Raw genomic sequence first — 23,437 nt, forward strand, 5'->3', positions numbered from 1 at the left:
GAATCAAGACTAACAGAACCGGGACTAACAGAACCGGGACTAATAGAACTGGGACTAACAGAATCAAGACTAACAGAACCGGGACTAACAGAACCGAGACTAATAGAACTGGGACTAATAGAATCAAGACTAACAGAACCGGGACTAACAGAACCGGGACTAATAGAACCGGGACTAACAGAATCAAGACTAACAGAACCGGGACTAACAGAACCAGGACTAATAGAACTGGGACTAACAGAATCAAGACTAACAGAACCGGGACTAACAGAACCGGGACTAATAGAACTGGGACTAACAGAATCAAGACTAACAGAACAAGGACTAACAGAACCGGGACTAATAGAACTGGGACTAACAGAATCAAGACTAACAGAACCGGGACTAACAGAACCGGGACTAATAGAACCGGGACCAACAGAACCGGGACTAATAGAACCAAGACTAATAGAACTGGGACTAACAGAATCAAGACTAACAGAACCGGGACTAACAGAACCGGGACTAATAGAACCGGGACTAACAGAACCGGGACTAATAGAACTGGGACTAACAGAACCAAGACTAACAGAACCGGGACTAACAGAACCGGGACTAACAGAACCGGGACTAACAGAACCGGGACTAATAGAACCGGGACTAATAGAACCGGGACTAACAGAACCGGGACTAACAGAACCGGGACTAATAGAACCGGGACTAATAGAACCGGGACTAACAGAACCGGGACTAATAGAACCAAGACTAATTGAACTGGGACTAACAGAATCAAGACTAACAGAACCGGGACTAACAGAACCGGGACTAATAGAACTGGGACTAACAGAACCGGGACTAATAGAACCGGGACTAACAGAACCGGGACTAATAGAACCAAGACTAATAGAACTGGGACTAACAGAATCAAGACTAACAGAACCGGGACTAACAGAACCGGGACTAATAGAACCGGGACTAACAGAATCAAGACTAACAGAACCGGGACTAACAGAACCGGGACTAATAGAACTGGGACTAACAGAATCAAGACTAACAGAACCGGGACTAACAGAACCGGGACTAATAGAACTGGGACTAACAGAACCGGGACTAATAGAACTGGGACTAACAGAACCGGGACTAATAGAACCGGGACTAATAGAACCAAGACTAATAGAACTGGGACTAACAGAATCAAGACTAACAGAACCGGGACTAACAGAACCGGGACTAATAGAACTGGGACTAACAGAACTGGGACTAATAGAACCGGGACTAACAGAACCGGGACTAACAGAACCGGGACTAATAGAACCGGGACTAACAGAACCGGGACTAATAGAACCGGGACTAATAGAACCAAGACTAACAGAACCGGGACTAACAGAACCAAGACTAATAATACTGGGACTAACAGAATCAAGACTAACAGAACCGGGACTAACAGAACCGGGACTAACAGAATCAAGACTAACAGAACCGGGACTAACAGAACTGGGACTAACAGAACCGGGACTAATAGAACCGGGACTAACAGAACCGGGACTAATAGAACCGGGACTAATAGAACCAAGACTAACAGAACCGGGACTAACAGAACCAAGACTAATAGAACCGGGACTAACAGAATCAAGACTAACAGAACCGGGACTAATAGAACCAAGACTAACAGAACCGGGACTAACAGAATCAAGACTAACAGAACCGGGACTAACAGAACCGGGTCTAATAGAACCGGGACTAACAGAACCGGGACTAATAGAACCGGGACTAATAGAACCGGGACTAACAGAACCGGGACTAATAGAACCGGGACTAATAGAACCGGGACTAACAGAACCGGGACTAATAGAACCGGGACTAACAGAACCGGGACTAATAGAACCGGGACTAATAGAACCGGGACTAACAGAACCGGGACTAATAGAACCAAGACTAACAGAACCGGGACTAACAGAACCGGGACTAATAGAACCGGGACTAATAGAACCAAGACTAATAGAACCGGGACTAACAGAACCGGGACTAATAGAACCGGGACTAACAGAATCAAGACTAACAGAACCGGGACTAACAGAACCGGGACTAATAGAACTGGGACTAACAGAATCAAGACTAACAGAACCGGGACTAACAGAACCGGGACTAATAGAACTGGGACTAACAGAATCAAGACTAACAGAACCGGGACTAACAGAACCGGAACTAATAGAACCGGGACTAACAGAATCAAGACTAACAGAACCGGGACTAACAGAACCGGGACTAATAGAACTGGGACTAACAGAATCAAGACTAACAGAACCGGGACTAACAGAACCGGGACTAATAGAACTGGGACTAACAGAATCAAGACTAACAGAACAAGGACTAACAGAACCGGGACTAATAGAACTGGGACTAACAGAATCAAGACTAACAGAACCGGGACTAACAGAACCGGGACTAATAGAACTGGGACTAACAGAACCGGGACTAATAGAACCAAGACTAATAGAACTGGGACTAACAGAATCAAGACTAACAGAACCGGGACTAACAGAACCGGGACTAATAGAACCGGGACTAATAGAACCAAGACTAATAGAACTGGGACTAACAGAATCAAGACTAACAGAACCGGGACTAACAGAACCGGGACTAATAGAACCGGGACTAACAGAACCGGGACTAATAGAACTGGGACTAACAGAACCAAGACGAACAGAACCGGGACTAACAGAACCGGGACTAATAGAACCGGGACTAACAGAACCGGGACTAACAGAACCGGGACTAATAGAACCGGGACTAACAGAACCGGGACTAATAGAACCGGGACTAACAGAACCAAGACTAACAGAACCGGGACTAACAGAACCGGGACTAACAGAACCGGGACTAATAGAACCGGGACTAACAGAACCGGGACTAATAGAACCGGGACTAATAGAACCGGGACTAACAGAACCAAGACTAACAGAACCGGGACTAACAGAACCGGGACTAACAGAACCGGGACTAATAGAACCGGGACTAACAGAACCGGGACTAATAGAACCGGGACTAACAGAACCGGGACTAATAGAACCAAGACTAATAGAACTGGGACCAACAGAATCAAGACTAACAGAACCGGGACTAACAGAACCGGGACTAATAGAACTGGGACTAACAGAACCGGGACTAATAGAACCGGGACTAACAGAACCGGGACTAATAGAACCAAGACTAATAGAACTGGGACTAACAGAATCAAGACTAACAGAACCGGGACTAACAGAACCGGGACTAATAGAACCGGGACTAACAGAATCAAGACTAACAGAACCGGGACTAACAGAACCGGGACTAATAGAACTGGGACTAACAGAATCAAGACTAACAGAACCGGGACTAACAGAACCGGGACTAATAGAACTGGGACTAACAGAACCGGGACTAATAGAACCGGGACTAACAGAACCGGGACTAATAGAACCAAGACTAATAGAACTGGGACTAACAGAATCAAGACTGACAGAACCGGGACTAACAGAACCGGGACTAATAGAACTGGGACTAACAGAACCGGGACTAATAGAACCGGGACTAACAGAACCGGGACTAATAGAACCGGGACTAACAGAACCGGGACTAATAGAACCGGGACTAACAGAACCGGGACTAATAGAACCGGGACTAATAGAACCAAGACTAACAGAACCGGGACTAACAGAACCAAGACTAATAGAACTGGGACTAACAGAATCAAGACTAACAGAACCGGGACTAACAGAACCGGGACTAACAGAATCAAGACTAACAGAACTGGGACTAACAGAACCGGGACTAATAGAACCGGGACTAACAGAACCGGGACTAATAGAACCGGGACTAATAGAACCAAGACTAACAGAACCGGGACTAACAGAACCAAGACTAATAGAACCGGGACTAACAGAATCAAGACTAACAGAACCGGGACTAATAGAACCAAGACTAACAGAACCGGGACTAACAGAATCAAGACTAACAGAACCGGGACTAACAGAACCGGGACTAATAGAACCGGGACTAACAGAACCGGGACTAATAGAACCGAGACTAATAGAACCAAGACTAATAGAACTGGGACTAACAGAATCAAGACTAACAGAACCGGGACTAACAGAACCGGGACTAATAGAACCGGGACTAACAGAACCGGGACTAATAGAACCGGGACTAACAGAACCGGGACTAATAGAACCAAGACTAATAGAACTGGGACTAACAGAATCAAGACTAATAGAACTGGGACTAACAGAACCGGGACTAATAGAACCGGGACTAACAGAACCGGGACTAATAGAACCGGGACTAATAGAACCAAGACTAACAGAACCAGGACTAACAGAACCGGGACTAACAGAACAAGGACTAACAGAACCGGGACTAATAGAACTGGGACTAACCGAACCGGGACTGACAGACCAAAGGAGCCAGTAACAACAGAGAACTTCCAAAACCACAGCCAAGAGGCATTCTGGAACAGAACCCCACGCCGCATTCTGGTGCACAGATCAGTATAGCCTGGTGACTCATCAATCTTAAGTCACACTTATCCTTTTAAAATTGTCTCCTTAACATCTCTACTTATTAGCTGTTCCTCCACATTCAGGAGAGAGTGCTAACGGACGATACACCCACATTCAGTGTGACTCTGAACATTCTTGCTCTCCAAGAAAAGGATCAAAAAAAGAAACCTACCTTTTTGTTAGCGGCCTCCAATGGCCCCTCGAATTTATTACAGTTCTTTAAGGAAGTAACAAGCAACGTGGATAAAGGGGATCCTGTGGATGTGGTGTACTTGGATTTCCAGAAGGCATTTGACAAGGTGCCATATAAAAGGCTACTGCACAAAATAAGAGCTCATGGTGCAGGGGGTAACATATTAGCATGGATAAAGGATTGGTTAGCTAACAGGAAACAGAGAGTAGGCATAAATGGGTCATTTTCAGGTTGGCAAGATGTAACGAGTGGTGTGCCACAGGGATCAGTGCTGGGACCTCAACTATTTACAATCGATATCAATGACTTGGATGAAGAGTCCTAATGTATGGTTGCTAAATTTACTGATGACACAAAAGTAGATAGGAAAGTAAGTTGTGAAGAGGACATAAGGAGTCTGCAAAGGGATATAGATAGGTTAAGTGAGTGGGCAAAAATTTGGCAGATGGAGTATAATGTGGGAAAATGTGAACTTGTCCACTTTGGCAGGAGGAACAGAAAAGTAGTATATTATTTAAATAGAGAGAGATTGCAGAACTCGGAGGTGCAGAGGGATCTGGGTGTCCGAGTACATGAATCACAAAAAGTTAGTGTGCAGGTACAGCAAGTGATTAGGAAGGCAAATGGAATATTGTCATTTATTGCAAGGGGATTGGAATATAAAAGTAGAGATGTTTTGCCACAGTTGTACAGGGCATTGGTGAGACCACATCTAGAATACTGTGTGCAGTTTTGGTCTCCTTATTTAAGAAAGGACAAAATTGCTTTAGAAGCGGTTCAGAGAAGGTTCACTCGACTGATTCCTGGGATGAGGGGGTTATCTTATGAGGAAAGGTTGGACAAGTTGGGCCTGGATACATTGGAGTTTAGAAGAATGAGAGGTGATCTTGTTGAAACATATTAGATCCTGAGGGGACTAGAAGGGGTAGATGATGAGAGGATGTTTCTCCTTGTGGGAGAGACTAGAACTAGAGGCCACAGTTTAAAAATAAGGGGTCTCCCATTTAAGACAGAGATGAGGAGAAATGTTTTCTCTCAGAGGGTCGTGAGTCTGTGGAATTCCCTTCCCCAGAGAGCGGTGGAGGCAGGGTCATTGAATATTTTTAAGGCTGAGTTAGATAGATTCCTGATTAACAAGGGAGTCAAAGGTTATAGTAGGTAGACGGGGAAGTAGGGTTGAGGTCACAATCAGATCAGCCATGATCTTATCAAATGGCAGAGTAGGCTCGAGGGGCCGAACGGCCTACTCCTGCTCTTAATTCGTATGTTCATATGTTCGAACCGTTGGTCAGGCTGCATAAGAAACCTTCTGGAATGCAGCAGGAATCCCATTCCCACCATTGGCGGCCGTGCCTTCAGCTGCCGAGGCCCTAAGCTCTGGAATTCCCTCCCTACACGTCTCCGACTCTCCCCCTCTCTCTCCTCTTTAAGACGCTCCTTAAAACCTACCTCTTTGACCAAGCTTTCAGTCACCTGTCCTAATATCTCCTTACGTGGCTCGGTGTCAAATTTTGTTTGATAATCGCTCCTGTGAAGCGCCTTGGGAGGTTTTACTCGGTTAAAGGCGCGAAATAAATGCAAGTTGTTGACGGTGTTGTTGTAATCAATTTTTAATCTCTTGCCTTCCTTAAAAGCCCAGGGTACACGGTAAGGTGGTAAGTAATATGTATCAGGTTGCAAGTAGATACCTGAGGTATGGAATCATAGGCTTTGGTAACAGCAGCTCCTGAGCTGTACAGAACTGGGGTGGGAGTCCCACGGTTTAACTCCATTGTGGTTTGGGAAGGGTCTTGGGGTTTGACAGCACTCGGGGAAAGGGCGATAGAGTATGTGGCAGGACTGGGGATGCCCCCAGTGTTTGGGAGCACAGGGAGGGGGAGGAGTGAAGGAGATGGTTTTAGAGTGCTGTGACTGAATCAGTTCTGGTTTACATTCCTTGAACATTAGACTCTTAATCAGAACAAGTGCAGAAGCAGCCAAACCCCCAGATAAAATCCATCATTACCACTTCCACAAGGAAATATTCACATCCACTGCTCAGAGCAACATCTATCACATGAAGAATAGGGGCAGATTCTGATGAAATCTGCAATTCAAAATTCCTGTCATCTACAGAACATATTATTGAAAATGAAGTTTTTCTCCATAATGTAAAATTAAAACGACCATATCTTCTAATATTGTCTCCTTGGGCAGCACAACACCACACACTGTGGCTGAGAGGGCACTGGCCACACTGGTATTACCGCCAGGGGTCGGGCATAAGGAGGCTCACAGCTATTGCCTGGGAGAATTCTTCTACCATATCGTTTCCCCAAAGAGTAGTCACCTGGCCTCCTTTTGCCATCCACCCAAAGTATGGCAGCAATCAGGGGGTCGGCAGCAACAACTTGCATTTATTTCGCGCCATTAACGTAGTAAAAAATCCCAAGGTGCTTCACAGAAGCGATTATCAAACAAAATTTGACACCAAGCCACATAAGGAGATATTAGGACAGGTAAGGTAGCTTTTTTTAAAGAGCATCTTAAAGGAGGAGAGAGAGGTAGAGAGGTGGAGAGGTTTAGGGAGGGAATTCCAGAGCTTAGGGCCTTGGCAGCTGAAGGCACGGCCGCCAATGGTGGAGCGATTAAAATCGGGGATGCGCAAGAGGCCGGAATTGGAGGAGCGCAGAGATCTGGGAGGGTTGTGGGGCTGGAGGAGGTTACAGAGATAGGGAGGGGCGAGGCCATGGAGGGATTTGAAAACAAGGATGAGAATTTTAAAATCGAGGCGTTCCCGGATCGGGAGCCAATGTAGGTCAGCGAGCACAGGGGGTGATGGGTGAACGGGACTTGGTGCCAGTTGGGATACGGGGCAGCAGAGTTTTGGATGAGCTGAAGTTTCTGGAGGGGGGAAGGAGGGAGGCCGGCCAGGAGAGCACTGGAATCTAAGTGAAAGCTGCATTCCTGACAGCCATGCAGCTTTCATTAGTTCCCCCGTGCGATACCTAAATATCAGAATGTGCCACCTGCACAGATAAAGCTGTAATAACTGAGGTTAATTCGACACAATGACATTAACGCAGCTCAGGGCCTTTTGGCTCCTTTTTTGCATTTTGACGAGTTTTTCAGGTGAAAAGGAAAACAGCGAAAGCTGAAAAGTTGAGATTAAAAAAACCCCCCAGAAAGTTCTGGAAATTCAACAGCAGATCTGACAGCATCTGGAAAGGGAAACAACTGGTCCACGTTTCACCAGAGCTGCCTTTCTCCGTCGGCTGATCTGATGGAATGTTCCAGCACTTTCTGCTTTTCAGCTGCTGAGGTTTAGGGCTGTGAACAGAAGATCCTTTAACAACCCAGGAGTCATGAACTTCCTTTCACTTTCTCCCTAACAAAAGCCACTCCACTAGGCGACAGCACCGTTTGGGTTTGTGTTTGTGTATTTATGGACAACGGTTCTCAGTTCCCGAAGATGCCCGACACTGATCCTGGTGCTGTGGAGTTCCAAAAACAGCCAACTGATGCATCATCAGGATTCATTCCGCAGGCACAGACAGAGCAGGTGATGGAAACCCAGAGACAGTGTGTGGTCTCTTTTCTCTTTTCAATAAAAGACTTGATAATAAATGATACTAGATTTCTGAATGTGCCACAGTGCCACACACATGTGTGTGAAGGTTGTGGTCATGTGTGGGTGTGAACAGGCAATTGTGTGTGTGTATATGTATATGTACGTATGTCGTGTGTGTCTGTGTTTATGTGTGTCTGTGCTTTTGTCTGTGTATGTCTGTGTGTGTCTGTGTTCATGTGTGTTGTGTGCGTGCGTCTTTGTGTTTGTGTGTATGTGTCTGTGTTTATGTCTGTGTTTATGTGTGTGTGAGTCTGTGTGTGTTTGTGTGTCTGTGTTTATGTCTGTGTTTATGTGTGTGTGAGTCTGTGTGTGTTTGTGTGTATGTGTGTCTGTGTTTAGGTCTGTGTTTATGTGTGTGTGAGTCTGTGTGTGTTTGTGTGTCTGTGTTTAGGTCTGTGTTTATGTATGTGTGAGTCTGTGTGTGTCTGTGTGTTTGTGTGTCTGTGTTTAGGTCTGTGTTTATGTATGTGTGAGTCTGTGTGTGTCTGTGTGTTTGTGTGTCTGTGTTTATGTCTGTGTTTATGTGTGTGTGAGTCTGTGTGTGTTTGTATGTGTGAGTCTGTGTGTGTTTGTATGTCTGTGTTTATGTCTGTGTTTATCTGTGTGTGAGTCTGTGTGTGTTTGTGTGTATGTGTGTCTGTGTTTATGTCTGTGTTTATGTGTGTGTGAGTCTGTGTGTGTTTGTATGTCTGTGTTTAGGTCTGTGTTTATGTGTGTGTGAGTTTGTGTGTGTTTGTGTGTATGTGTGTCTGTGTTTATGTCTGTGTTTATCTGTGTGTGAGTCTGTGTGTGTTTGTGTGTCTGTGTTTAGGTCTGTGGTAATGTATGTGTGAGTCTGTGTGTGTTTGTGTGTATGTGTGTCTGTGTTTATGTCCGTGTTTATCTGTGTGTGAGTCTGTGTGTGTTTGTGTGTCTGTGTTTAGGTCTGTGTGTGTGTCTGTGTTTATGTATGTTTGTGTGTATGTCTGTGTGTGTGTTTGGGCACGATTTTAAAAGTGAAAAAGACGTGGGTTGGGGGGGGGAGGGCATTCAAAATTGCATCCATTTCAGACCCGCCCCCAGCTCGCCCATTTCCAGTTTTCGCTGGGGCGGGACGAGGAGCGGGCGACCAACCCGCTCCCAAGAGGCGGGTCGGGTCTTAAAACCTTTCAAGGAGGCTTCGGGCCTCCATTTTGCCACAGTTTGCAATTTCAACCCTGGGGGGCCAGGATTCCCGGGCCTTCTCTTTCACGCCTTGTGAAAGGAGGCGAGAAGGCCCGAGACGATCAGGTAGGTGCTTTTCTGGCACAACTTGTGGGCCCAGAGGAGCAGGAGTGCTTCCTCCAGGCCCAATCACCCTACCTGCAGCGACCTCCCCAACGATCACGGACCCCCGCAACGACTGTGGACCCCCGCAATGACCCCCGTTCCCGACAACCCGCCCCCCCCATGACTGACCCCCAATCCCCCCCCCCCATAACTGACTCCCCTGTGACCCCCATGCCAACCTATGCCCCATGTGCCAACCCATCTCTGTGCCAATCCATGCCCCATGCCAACCCACGCCCGTGTGCACCCCTGCCCCTGTGCCCACCCTTGCCCCCCATCCATACGATCAAAGACTTACCTGAAGATTTACCTGAACACATCCTCTCCCTGGCTGCTCTCCCGTCCGACTGAGACCAGCCTGTCAATCAGGCCGGTCAGTCAGACGGCAAACCAACAAAAAAAAATAAAAGATGTCCTTAAGTCAAAATCGTAAGGACATCCGGGAAACCCGGACTTCCGGGTTTCCCGTCCGCAATTTGAACCCGCCCCCCCCGCCCCCTTCCTGGCTCAGGGTCAAAATCATGCCCTAAGAGTCAGTGTGTGTGCGACTGTCTTTATGTCAGTGTGTGTGTCTGTGTTTATGTGTGTGTGTGTGTCTGTGTGCGTGTGTGTGTGTCTGTGTTTCCGTGTTTATGTCTGTGTGTATCTGTGTGCGTGTGAGGACATTTCACCAAGCCCTGAATATAAGTGTCTCTAACAGAACAGGAGGGAAGTGTAGGTCCTTAGCACTGCTGAGCAAGAAGTGTGAGAGGAGCAGTACAGCATCATAAACTCCGCAGGGAGTAAATAAGGATCATTTATTTTGTTTTTAAGGCGCAGTTTGAGTGACAGTTAAATCTAACTCGTCAGAAAGTGGCTCGAGCAGCTGCTGCTTGTGAGCCCGGAGCAATCAGTTGGCAGACTCTCTCTCTCTCTCTCTCTCTCTCTCGGAGATCTGACCTGCACCGTTTCACAGATTGCCTTTTTGAAAGTGTTATTTCAGGTGGGTCACAGTGGGGCTGCGAGAAGGTGCTACTTCCCAGTGGGAATAATAAGGTAGTGATCAGGGGCAGGAGCACTGGCTGGAGAGGAACAACTGGAGGGCAACAACTGGAGGGGAAGCATGTGCGTGAGGTTGTGATGCCTCCATAGGTCGAATAGCCGTACAATGCTCACTTTCGAGGCTCACGCTTGGAGAATGGGTCACCTGGACGAGATATTGCAGGTCCAGCAGTATCACAATGTGCATCATATTTCTTCATATTGTGTCGCAGGAATTTTGCCACCAAATTTGGAAAGTGAACCAGTAAATTTCAAACATGTACAGTGACCGTACCAGATGAGAGAGCTCAGGGATCCAGCTGTGTGACTGATCCTGTTTGAGTCGTGACATGAGATTACAGAGGACGGTCAATGCACGCAGAATCCGAGACTGATATATGGTTACATCAATATCAATAATATATGTTGTTGCTGGTTTATTACTTCTGATGGAACTGTGGGGAATAGAGCTCCAGTAACCAGGAAGATCAGGGAATTAAACAAAATGAATGTCTTCAGCTGACCCATATAACTTGATCCAACTGCCTTTGCACACAGTGTGGGTTGACGTTATTGCTAGCTATCAATTTTAATATTTTCATTAACCCCAGGAGAATGGGAAAATAACATACTTTTCATAACCCAGAGAATTGTTTTTTTTTAAAGCGCTGAATGAAACTTTCTGCTTCACAGTACACTGACAATTTATTTTATTAAATGGAAACTGAATTCAACAAAATGCACATTGCAGCAGCCAGCCCATCAGTTACCGTGACACCAACCCATCGGTTACCGTGACACCAGCCCATCAGTTACTGTGACTACAGCCCATCAGGTGCTGCCGTAACCCTGACAACAGCCCATCAGGTGCTGTGGTAACCGTGACACCAGCTCATCGATTACTGTGACATAACCAGGACACCAGCCCATTGCGTGCTGCCATAACCAGGACACCAGCCCATTGGGTGCTGCCATAACCACCCCCCCATTGGGTGCTGCCATAACCAGGACACCAGCCCATTGGGTGCTGCCATAACCAGGACACCAGCCCATTGGGTGCTGCCATAACCAGCACACCAGCCCATTGGGTGCTGCCATAACCAGGACACCAGCCCATTGGGTGCTGCCGTAACCAGGACACCAGCTCATTGGGTGCTGCCGTAACCATGACAACAGTCCATCGGGTGTTGCGGTTACCGTGACAACATTCCATCGGGTGCTGTGGTTACCGTGACACCAGCCCATCAGGTGCTGCGGTTTCCGTGACACCAGAGCACCAGAGGAGGCTTAATTTTCAGTTCCGGCCAATTGAGACGACAGGAATAACTGGTAAGACGGAGATAGGATCCTCAATATTCCCATCAGGTGGCATCTGAATGAAGGGGCAGTACTGACGCTCGACAGTCCCACCCCCTTGACTCACGACGACAGCGTTAGTTCCCAGGATGACTGAGAAAAAATATAAAGGCTGCAAGAATGCAGCTATTAAAACTCCCCTACTCACTCGCATTTAACACAATGGGTGAGGATCAGGTACAATTAATAACAAGTAACCAGGTGGCGGTGCAGTGTGTTCTGCTCCAGTGCTGGGATAGCAGGGTTGAAACTGGTCTTTGGAAGGAGGCTAGGACGGGAGGTAGCAAATCAGACACCCATTTTACTCCCCACCTGCCCGATTTTCCTTTTCCACCAAAGTCAATGGAAAAGTAAATTGGGCGCGGTGTAGAACGGGCACGGTGTAGAATGGGCGTGGTGGAGCACGGGTATGGTGTAGAACGGGCACGGTGTAGAACGGGCGCGGTGTAGAACGGGCACGGTGTAGAACGGGCGTGGTGGAGCACGGGTATGGTGTAGAACGGGCACGGTGTAGAACGGGCACGGTGTAGAACGGGCGTGGTGGAGCACGGGTATGGTGTAGAACGGGCATGGTGTAGAACGGGCGCGGTGTAGAACGGGCACGGTGTAGAACGGGCGTGGTGTAGAACGGACGCGGTGTAGAACGGGCACGGTGTAGAATGGGCACGGTGTAGAACGGGCACGGTGTAGAACGGGCGCGGTGTAGAACGGGCACGGTGTAGAATGGGCGTGGTGTAGAACGGGCGCGGTGTAGAACGGGCACGGTGTAGAATGGGCGTGGTGTAGAACGGGCACGGTGTAGAACGGGCGCGGTGTAGAACGGGCACGGTGTAGAACGGGCGTGGTGTAGAACGGACGCGGTGTAGAACGGGCACGGTGTAGAATGGGCACGGTGTAGAACGGGCACGGTGTAGAATGGGCACGGTGTAGAACGGGCACGGTGTAGAACGGGCGCGGTGTAGAACGGACGCGGTGTAGAACGGGCACGGTGTAGAATGGGCACGGTGTAGAACGGGCATGGTGTAGAACGGGCGCGGTGTAGAATGGGCGCGGTGTAGAACGGGCGCGGTGTAGAACGGGCGCGGTGTAGGACGGGCGCGGTGTAGAACGGGCGCCCATCCTGCGCTACTGCCGAAGGCCAGTTCTACTCCCAATGGGTCATGCCAATGGTTCACATTTGGCGACCTCTGACCTTGGCCTGGCAGCCGAGGGTTAGGTAGGAATTCGAGTTTGTGCCCTTCCCCACACAGCGAGAAAGATGAAACACCCGGCTCACCAGCTTAACTACTGGCAACCTGAGAGCTACGTCGGCAGAAGTCCCACCACAAATGGAAAACCAGGAAAACTATGTACCATACCGCCGTACTGATAGAAGCGTACCTCTGATCTCCTTATCGCCCTTGAACCATCGGATGTGAGCAGCTGGCTTGCTCCCTGTCGTGGTGCAGGTCAGTTCCACAAAGTCTCCTTCATTGACCGGTCCTTTGAAGCCACTTATTATGGGACTCTGAGGGACACCTGGGTGAGAATCAAACAGTCCTATTATACTCTCTTGCAGCTATTATCATCCCTGCTTACAGTTCTGATATAATACAATTCCTGCCTGAAAGGGCGGTGGAAACAGATTCAATAGTAACTTTCAAAAGGGGATAAATAGGTGAAAAGGAAAAAATTTGCAGGCCTATGGGGAAAGAGCAGGGGAGTAGGACTAATTGGATAGTCCTTTCAAAGAGCCGGCAGAGACACAATGGGTCGAATGGCCTCCTGCAGTGCTGTGTGATTGATTCGATGAATTCGGCGGCCTTGATGAAATTGGCTTCATTTAAAGCTGATTAATTGGAAAACCGTTGACTGGAACTGCAGCCTATGGGCTGTGCGTTTATATGTTCCAATGTTCAGATGGAATCATGAATAACTGCTCTGTTGTAGCCTGGTTTAATCTTTAAAACAGAGTGCGTGGGTGAGAATTGTTGGACACTTCCTTTACTTTAAAACTGCTGTCACCTTTAATTAACTTGGCAATGGTAGATGAAAGGAAGGAGGAAAATAAAACAGCATCATTCGAGAGCTGAATGCTCCACTTACAGAGGGCTGGAGGATGCAACTTATTAACCACCCAGGATATGGTACTGCCAGCTTTAGTGAGGTGTGTAGAACACAATCACTTGGGGATGGTATCGGCCAAGGACTCTGTCCCTCTATTTCCAATCACTGCCCTAGAGTTTCCTCCTTGGGCACAACCCGGGAATTAGACCCGAAAATGTGCCCAATATTGGGCCCATTTTGCTGACGTCAAGTTACGCAAAAGTATCCTCCCGATCTCATTCGAATAGGCCCGAATTTAAAATGGGTGTAAATCAGCGAAAATAATCGGGACCCCATCCCAGGATATTTCTCCTTTAAGTCTGAAAATTTAAATTTCACTTCATTTAACCATCATTCACGCACATCAGACACAGCGTGTTTAAGAACCTGCAATCGGGGAAGCTTTTCAATTTTTAATGTGACTTATATTTCCGCCATGAAAATGCATTAAAAGAAACAGAAAATACACAGCAGGTCTCAGTGAGGATAAATTTTTTAAAAGTCTCATAAAACTGCAATTAAAAGACCACAAAGATCACTTCCCTTCTTGCCGCGCCTGAAAATCAGCTCGTGATGTTGGGAGACGCCCGGACAATCGCAATCCATTGGCACCCCATCCACCACCCTAAACATTCTCTCCCTTCACCACCGGCGCACTGTGGCTGCAGTGTGTACCATCCACAGGATGCACTGCAGCAACTCGCCAAGGCTTCTTCGACAGCACCTCCCAAACCCGCGACCTCTACCACCTAGAAAGACAAGAGCAGAAGGCACATGGGAACAACACCACCTGCACGTTCCCCTCTAAGTCACACACCATCCCGACTTGGAAATATATCGCCGTTCCTTCATCATCACTGGGTCAAAATCCTGGAACTCCCTTCCTAACAGCACTGTGGGAGAACCATCACCACACAGACTGCAGCGGTTCAAGAAGGCGGCTCATCACCACCTTCTCAAGGGCAATTAGGGATGGGCAATAAATGCCGGCCTCGCCAGCGACGCCCACATCCCATGAACGAATAAAAAAAAATCGGAGAGTACGTGGGTTCGCGAGGCGAGGGCGGGGCCAGATTTGTGGGTGGAGACTCGTTGTGGACAGAGCGCTCGATGGATGGACATAAAAGATCGAGGAAACTCGGGTGCATTGTAGTTACGGCGCAACACTCACTTACGCCCAACATTTTGCGATCTTTTAAGCCACGTGATTGGTTTGCGCCCAGGTTGCACGTCTCCCTGGGCCCAAGTTCAGAGGAAACTCCAGGATTTGGAGTCTTGCTCTGCCTCCTGCTGCACCTGATCTTTTGTGTACTATTACTGACCAACTCCCTATCTATACCAATTATTCACATTATTCAGCGTACAAAGTACGGTGTATTCTCCATAGAGTAATAGCGAGTGAGGCTTAGTAACTGAAGCATGCTGAGACTGATTGTAGGGGTGGTAACAGTGTTGGGCAGTTGATTTGTGCCGTGCTGAGCTGGGTATATGTGAGCCATTCTTGCCTGGTGATGAAGCTACTGGAGGAGTCCTGATGCACCAACCAATCATTGATAGCAGATCAGAAATGATAACCAGAGGTCAAGACATTTCTGCAGAGGGGGTATTGAATCGTTTCGAGGATTGAGTTGATCTGCATGCGTACAACTTCCAGTGTCAAAAGTAACAATTGGGGCGGAGGGGGGCAGGTTGGCAGGAAAAAGCACCTAAAGTGGGGAAATTAATGAATGGCAAGTCCCACTAAACTCAAAGCCACACAAGAGTTGTGCATTACAATGCTGGGACACACACAATGTCACAAATACGCCCATAACCAATCACGTGGCTTAAAAGATCGCGGAGTATTGGGTGTAAGTGAGTTACGCTGTAACTACAACATGCCCGTGTCTCATAGAAGAGTCATGGAAAGTTACGGCAAAGAGGGAGGCCGTTCGGCCCATCGTGTCCATGCCGGCTGAAAAAGAGCTATCCAGCTTAATCCCACTTTCCAGCACTTGGTCCGCAGCCCTGTGGGTTACAGCACTTCAGGTGCACATCCAAGTACTTTTTAAGTGGACAAATGTAAGGAATCTTACAACACCAGGTTCTAGTCCAACAATTTTATTTTAAAATCACAAGCTTTCGGAGATTATCTCCTTCGTCAGGTGAGTGAGTGAAAGGTTCTCAAATCGCATATCTTATATTAGGCTGGGACACCATCACACCAATCAAAGGTGTCGTTGGTGTTCAGACAGGTTAGCCACGGAAAACAGTAGGTCCCAGTATGCTGAATACACATTGTGTCAAATTACACAGACGGAGAGAAAGAGATCCGAAAGGCAGAGAGAGAGAGAGAGAATATTAAAAACAGATAACTTTTTTTTCCCCTCGCTGGTGGGGTTACGTGTAGCGTGACATGAACCCAAGATCCCGGTTGAGGCCGTCCTCATGGGTGCGGAACTTGGCTATCAATTTCTGCTCGACGATTTTGCGTTGTCGTGTGTCTCGAAGGCCGCCTTGGAGAACGCTTACCCGAAGATCGGTGGCTGAATGTCCTTGACTGCTGAAGTGTTCCCCGACTGGGAGGGAACCCTCCTGTCTGGCGATTGTTGCGCGGTGTCCGTTCATCCGTTGTCGCAGTGTCTGCATGGTCTCGCCAATGTACCATGCTCCGGGGCATCCTTTCCTGCAACGTATGAGGTAGACAACGTTGGCCGAGTCACAGGAGTATGAACCATGTACCTGGTGGGTGGTGTCCTCTCGTGTGATGGTGGTATCTGTGTCGATGATCTGGCATGTCTTGCAGCGGTTGCCGTTGCAGGGTTGTGTGGTGTCGTGGACGCTGTTCTCCTGAAAGCTGGGTAATTTGCTGCGAACGATGGTCTGTTTGAGGTTGGGTGGCTGTTTGAAGGCGAGTAGTGGAGGCGTGGGGGTGGCCTTAGCGAGGTGTTCGTCATCATTGATGACATGTTGAAGGCTGCGGAGAACATGGCGTAGTTTCTCCGCTCCGGGGAAGTACTGGACGACGAAGGGTACTCTGTTGGTTGCGTCCCGTGTTTGTCTTCTGAGGAGGTCTATGCGATTCTTCGCTGTGGCCCGTCGGAACTGTCGATCGACAAGTCGAGCGTCATATCCCGTTTTTACGAGGGCGTCTTTCAGCGCCTGTAGGTGTCCATCGCGTTCCCCCTCGTCTGAGCAGATCCTGAGTGTTCGTAGGGCCTGTCCATAGGGGATGGCCTCTTTGACGTGGTTAGGGTGGAAGCTGGAAAAGTGGAGCATCGTGAGGTTGTCAGTGGGCTTGCGGTAGAGTGAGGTGCTGAGGTGCCCGTCTTTAATGGAGATTTGTGTGTCCAAGAAAGAAACCGATTCTGAGGAGTAGTCCATGGTGAGCTTGATGGTGGGATGGAACTTATTGATGTTATCGTGTAGTCTCTTCAGTGATTCTTCGCCGTGGGTCCATAGGAAGAAAATGTCGTTGATGTATCTGGTGTATAGCGTTGGTTGGAGGTCCTGTGCAGTGAAGAAGTCATGCTCAAACTTGTGCATGAAAATGTTGGCGTATTGGGGTGCGAATTTGGTCCCCATGGCTGTTCCGTGTGTTTGGGTAAAGAACTGGTTATCGAAGCTGATCACAATGCCTTTCGGGTCTCTTTCTCTCTGCCTGTGTAATTTGACACAATGTGTATTCAGCATACTGGGACCTACTGTTTTCCGTGGCTAACCTGTCTGAACACCAACGACACCTTTGATTGGTGTGATGGTGTCCCAGCCTAATATAAGATATGCGATTTGAGAACCTTTCACTCACTCACCTGACGAAGGAGATAATCTCCGAAAGCTTGTGATTTTAAAATAAAATTGTTGGACTATAACCTGGTGTTGTAAGATTCCTTACATTTGTCCACCCCAGTCCATCACCGGCATCTCCACATCATGACATTTTAAGTGGGTTGAGGGTTTCTGCCTCTACCACCCTTTGAGGCAGTGAGTTCCAGACCCTCCACCACCCTCTGGATGAAAAAAATTCTCCTCAGCTCCCCTCTAATCCTTCTACCAATTACTTTAAATCTATGCCCTTTGGTCACTGAACCCTCTGCTGAGGGAAATAGGTCCTCCCTATCCACTCCATCTAGTCCCGTCATAATTTTATATACCTCAATTAAATCTCCCCTCAGTCTCCACTGTTCCAATGAAAACATCCCCAGCCTATCCAATCTTTCCTCATAGGTGGATGTAAAAGATCCCATCGTACTATTTTTGAAGAACTGCAGGGGAGTTCTTCCTGGTGTCCTGGCCAATATTAATCCCTCAACCAACATTCTCCAGCCCTGGCATCATCCTCGTAAATCTGCTCTGCACCCTCTCTAGTGCAATCACATCTTTCCTGTAATGTGGTGACCAGAACTGTATGCAGTACTCAAGCTGTGGCCTAACTAGTGTTTTATACAGTTCCAGCATAACCTCCCTGCTCTTATATTCTATGCCTCGGCTAATAAAGGAAAGTACCCCTTATGCCTTTTTAACCACCTTATCTACCTGTCCTGCTACCTTCAGGGATCTGTGAACATGCACTCCAAGGTCCCTTTGTTCCTCTACGCCTCTCAGTATCCTCCCATTTATTGTGTATTCCCTTGCCTTGTTTGCCCTCCCCAAATGCATTACCTCACCCTTCTCCGCATTGAATTCCATTTGCCACTTTTCTGCCCACCTGACCAGTCCATTGATATCTTCCTGCAGTCTACAGCTTTCCTCCTCATTATCAACCACACGGCCAATTTTTGTATCATCGTGTCTCCTCAATCTTTTACTTCGGTCCATCAAACCCTGTGTCTGAACATGACTCTGGCCACAAATCTGGCCGCGCCCCGGCTCTCGAACCCGTGCATTCTCCGATTGCGATTGTCCGCGCGTCTCTCAACATCGCGAGCAGATTTTCAGGCGCAGCAGAAAAGGAAGTAATCCTTCTGGTCTTTTAATTGCAATTTCATGAAACGTTCTTTAAAAAAATTTATCCTGCTCCATATTTTCTGTTTCTTTTAATGCATTTTTATGGCAAAGTACAAGTCACATTAAAAATTGAAAAGGTTCCCTGATTGCAGGTTCCTAAACACGCTGTGCCTGATGTGCGTGAATGATGGTTAAATGAGGTGAAACTTAAATTTTAAGACTTAAAGGAGAAATATCCCAGTGTGGGTTCGGCCTGTCTTTACGCTGATTGACGCCTGTTTTAAATTCGGACGTATTCTAATGAGACTGGGAGGATACGTGGATGTAACTTGGCATCGGCAAGATGGGTGTAGTTTCGGGTGCAATTTTGGGTGCAACTTCCGGTTGGCGCCCAAGGAGGAAACTCCAGGACTTAATTCCCTCAGGGCAACCTAGGACGGGCAATAATTACTGCCTTGCCACTGTCGCTGACATCACAAGAACAAATAATAGAAAGTAAGAGAGAAAAGAAAGACTTGCGTTCGTATAGCACCTTTCATGACCTCAGGACTCAGGACGTCCCAAAGCGCTTTACAGCCAATGAAGTACTTTTGAAGTGAAGTCACTGTTCGATCATAGAATCTTATAGCGCAGAAGGAGGCCATTCGGCCCGTCGTGCCTGTGCCGGCCCACAACCCTGCAAATTAATCCTCTTCAAGTACATGCGCTGTAGCCTTTTGTAATGTAGGGAAACCTGACAGCTAATTTACGCACAGCAAGGTCCCACAAACAGCAAAGTGATAATGACCAGATAATCTGTTTTAGTGATTTTGGTTGAGGGATAAATAGTGACCAGGACACCGGGGAGAACTCCCCTGCTCTTCTTCAAAATAGTACGATGGGATCTTTTACATCCACCTGAGAGGGCAGATGGGGTCTCGGTTTAACGTCTCATCTGAAAGACAGCACCTTTGACAATGCAGCACTCCCTCAATACAGACCCTCCGACAGTGCAGCACTCCCTCAACACAGACCCTCCGACAGTGCAGCACTTCCTCAGTACAGCCCCTCCGACAGTGCAGCGCTCCATCAGTACTGACCCTCCGACAGTGCAGCACTCCCTCAGTACTGATCCTCCGACAGTGCGGCACTCCCTCAGTACTGACCCTCCGACAGTGCAGCACTCCCTCAGTACTGACCCTCCAACACTGCAGCACTCCCTCAGTACTGACCCTCCGACAGTGCAGCACTCCCTCAGTACTGACCCTCCGACACTGCAGCACTCCCTCAGTACTGACCCTCCAACACTGCAGCACTCCCTCAGTACAGCCCCTCCGACAGTGCAGCACTCCCTCAGTACTGACCCTCCAACACTGCAGCACTCCCTCAGTACTGACCCTCCAACACTGCAGCACGTCCTCAGCACTGACCCTCCGACAGGGCACCACTCCCTCAGTACCGACCCTCTGACAGTGCAGCATTCCCTCAGTACTGACCCTCCGACAGTGCAGCACTCCCTCAGGACTGACCCTCCAACACTGCAGCACTCCATCAGTACAGCCCCTCCGACAGGGCACCACTCCCTCAGTACCGACCCTCTGACAGTGCAGCATTCCCTCAGTACTGACCCGCCAACACTGCAGCACACCCTCAGTACTGACCCTCCGACAGTGCAGCACTCCCTCAGTACTGACCCTCCGACAGTGCAGCACTCCCTCAGTACTGACCCTCTAACACTGCAGCACTCCCTCAGTACTGACCCTCCAACACTGCAGCACTCCCTCAGTACTGACCCTCCAACACTGCAGCACTCCCTCAGTAGAGCCCCTCCGACAGTGCAGCACTCCCTCAGTACTGACCCTCCAACACTGCAGCACTCCCTCAGTACTGACCCTCCGACAGTGCAGCACTCCCTCAGTACAGCCCCTCCGACAGTGCAGCACTCCCTCAGTACTGACCCTCCAACACTGCAGCACTCCCTCAGTACTGACCCTCCAACACTGCAGCACTCCCTCAGTACTGACCCTCCAACACTGCAGCACTCCCTCAGTACAGCCCCTCCGACAGTGCAGCACTCCCTCAGTACTGACCCTCCAACACTGCAGCACTCCCTCAGTACTGACCCTCCAACACTGCAGCACGTCCTCAGCACTGACCCTCCGACAGGGCACCACTCCCTCAGTACCGACCCTCTGACAGTGCAGCATTCCCTCAGTACTGACCCTCCGACAGTGCAGCACTCCCTCAGGACTGACCCTCCAACACTGCAGCACTCCATCAGTACAGCCCCTCCGACAGTGCAGCACTCCCTCAGTACTGACCCGCCAACACTGCAGCACACCCTCAGTACTGACCCTCCGACAGTGCAGCACTCCCTCAGTACAGCCCCTCCGACAGTGCAGCACTCCCTCAGTACTGACCCTCTAACACTGCAGCACTCCCTCAGTACTGACCCTCCAACACTGCAGCACTCCCTCAGTACTGACCCTCCAACACTGCAGCACTCCCTCAGTAGAGCCCCTCCGACAGTGCAGCACTCCCTCAGTACTGACCCTCCAACACTGCAGCACTCCCTCAGTACTGACCCTCCGACAGTGCAGCACTCCCTCAGTACAGCCCCTCCGACAGTGCAGCACTCCCTCAGTACTGACCCTCCAACACTGCAGCACTCCCTCAGTACTGACCCTCCGACAGTGCAGCATTCCCTCAGTACTGACCCTCCGACAGTGCAGCACTCCCTCAGTACTGACCCTCCAACACTGCAGCACTCCCTCAGTACTGACCCTCCAACACTGCAGCACTCCCTCAGTACAGCCCCTCCGACAATGCAGCACTCCCTCAGTACTGACCCTCCAACACTGCAGCGCTCCCTCAGTACAGACCCTCCGACAGTGCAGCACTCCCTCAGTACTGACCCTCCGACAGTGCAGCACTCCCTCAGGACTGACCCTCCAACACTGCAGCACTCCATCAGTACAGCCCCTCCGACAGTGCAGCACTCCCTCAGTACTGACCCGCCAACACTGCAGCACACCCTCAGTACTGACCCTCCGACAGTGCAGCACTCCCTCAGTACAGCCCCTCCGACAGTGCAGCACTCCCTCAGTACTGACCCTCTAACACTGCAGCACTCCCTCAGTACTGACCCTCCAACACTGCAGCACTCCCTCAGTACTGACCCTCCAACACTGCAGCACTCCCTCAGTAGAGCCCCTCCGACAGTGCAGCACTCCCTCAGTACTGACCCTCCAACACTGCAGCACTCCCTCAGTACTGACCCTCCGACAGTGCAGCACTCCCTCAGTACAGCCCCTCCGACAGTGCAGCACTCCCTCAGTACTGACCCTCCAACACTGCAGCACTCCCTCAGTATTGACCCTCCGACAGTGCAGCATTCCCTCAGTACTGACCCTCCGACAGTGCAGCACTCCCTCAGTACTGACCCTCCAACACTGCAGCACTCCCTCAGTACTGACCCTCCAACACTGCAGCACTCCCTCAGTACAGCCCCTCCGACAATGCAGCACTCCCTCATTACTGACCCTCCAACACTGCAGCGCTCCCTCAGTACAGACCCTCCGACAGTGCAGCACTCCCTCAGTACTGACCCTCCGACAGGGCACCACTCCCTCAGTACTGACCCTCCGACAGTGCAGCGCTCCCTCAGTACTGACCCTCCGACAGGGCACCACTCCCTCAGTACTGACCCTCCGACAGTGCAGCGCTCCCTCAGTACTGACCCTCCGACAGTGCAGCACTCCCTCAGTACTGACCCTCCAACACTGCAGCACTCCCTTAGTACTGACCCTCCGACAGTGCAGCACTCCCTCAGTACTGACCCTCCAACACTGCAGCGCTCCCTCAGTACTGACCCTCCGACAATGCAACACTCCCTCAGTACTGACCCTCCAACACTGCAGCACTCCCTCAGTACTGACCCTCCGACAGTGCAGCACTCCCTCAGTACTGACCCTCCGACAGGGCACCACTCCCTCAGTACTGACCCACCGACAGTGCAGCACTCCCTCAGTACTGATCCTCCGACAGGGCACCACTCCCTCAGTACTGACCCTCCAACACTGCAGCACTCCCTCAGTACTGACCCTCCGACAGTGCAGCACTCCCTCAGTACTGACCCTCCGACAGGGCACCACTCCCTCTGTACTGACCCTCCGACAGTGCAGCACTCCCTCAGTACTGACCCTCCGACAGTGCAGCACTCCCTCAGTACTGCCCCTCCGACAGTGCAGCACTCCCTCAGTACTGACCCTCCGACAGTGCAGCACTCCCTCAGTACTGACCCTCCGACAGTGCAGCACTCCCTCAGTACTGACCCTCCGACAGTGCAGCACTCCCTCAGTACTGACCCTCCAACACTGCAGCACTCCCTCAGTACTGACCCTCCAACAGTGCAGCACTCCCTCAGTACTGACCCTCCAACAC

General features: G+C 49.5%; 1 protein-coding gene across 1 annotated transcript in view; it reads right to left on the minus strand.

Moving 5' to 3' along the window:
- LOC137326868 (cell adhesion molecule 2-like) overlaps positions 1-23,437 on the minus strand; it is a 386,985-nt gene that overhangs the window by 295,709 nt on the left and 67,839 nt on the right. Inside the window, exon 4 of the mRNA XM_067992251.1 lies at positions 13,385-13,522. Coding sequence (XP_067848352.1) covers positions 13,385-13,522 — 138 coding nt within the window. The remainder of the gene's footprint in view (positions 1-13,384; positions 13,523-23,437) is intronic.

Source organism: Heptranchias perlo, chromosome 11, assembly GCF_035084215.1.
Source record: "Heptranchias perlo isolate sHepPer1 chromosome 11, sHepPer1.hap1, whole genome shotgun sequence".
NCBI classification, from domain to species: Eukaryota; Metazoa; Chordata; class Chondrichthyes; order Hexanchiformes; family Hexanchidae; genus Heptranchias; species Heptranchias perlo.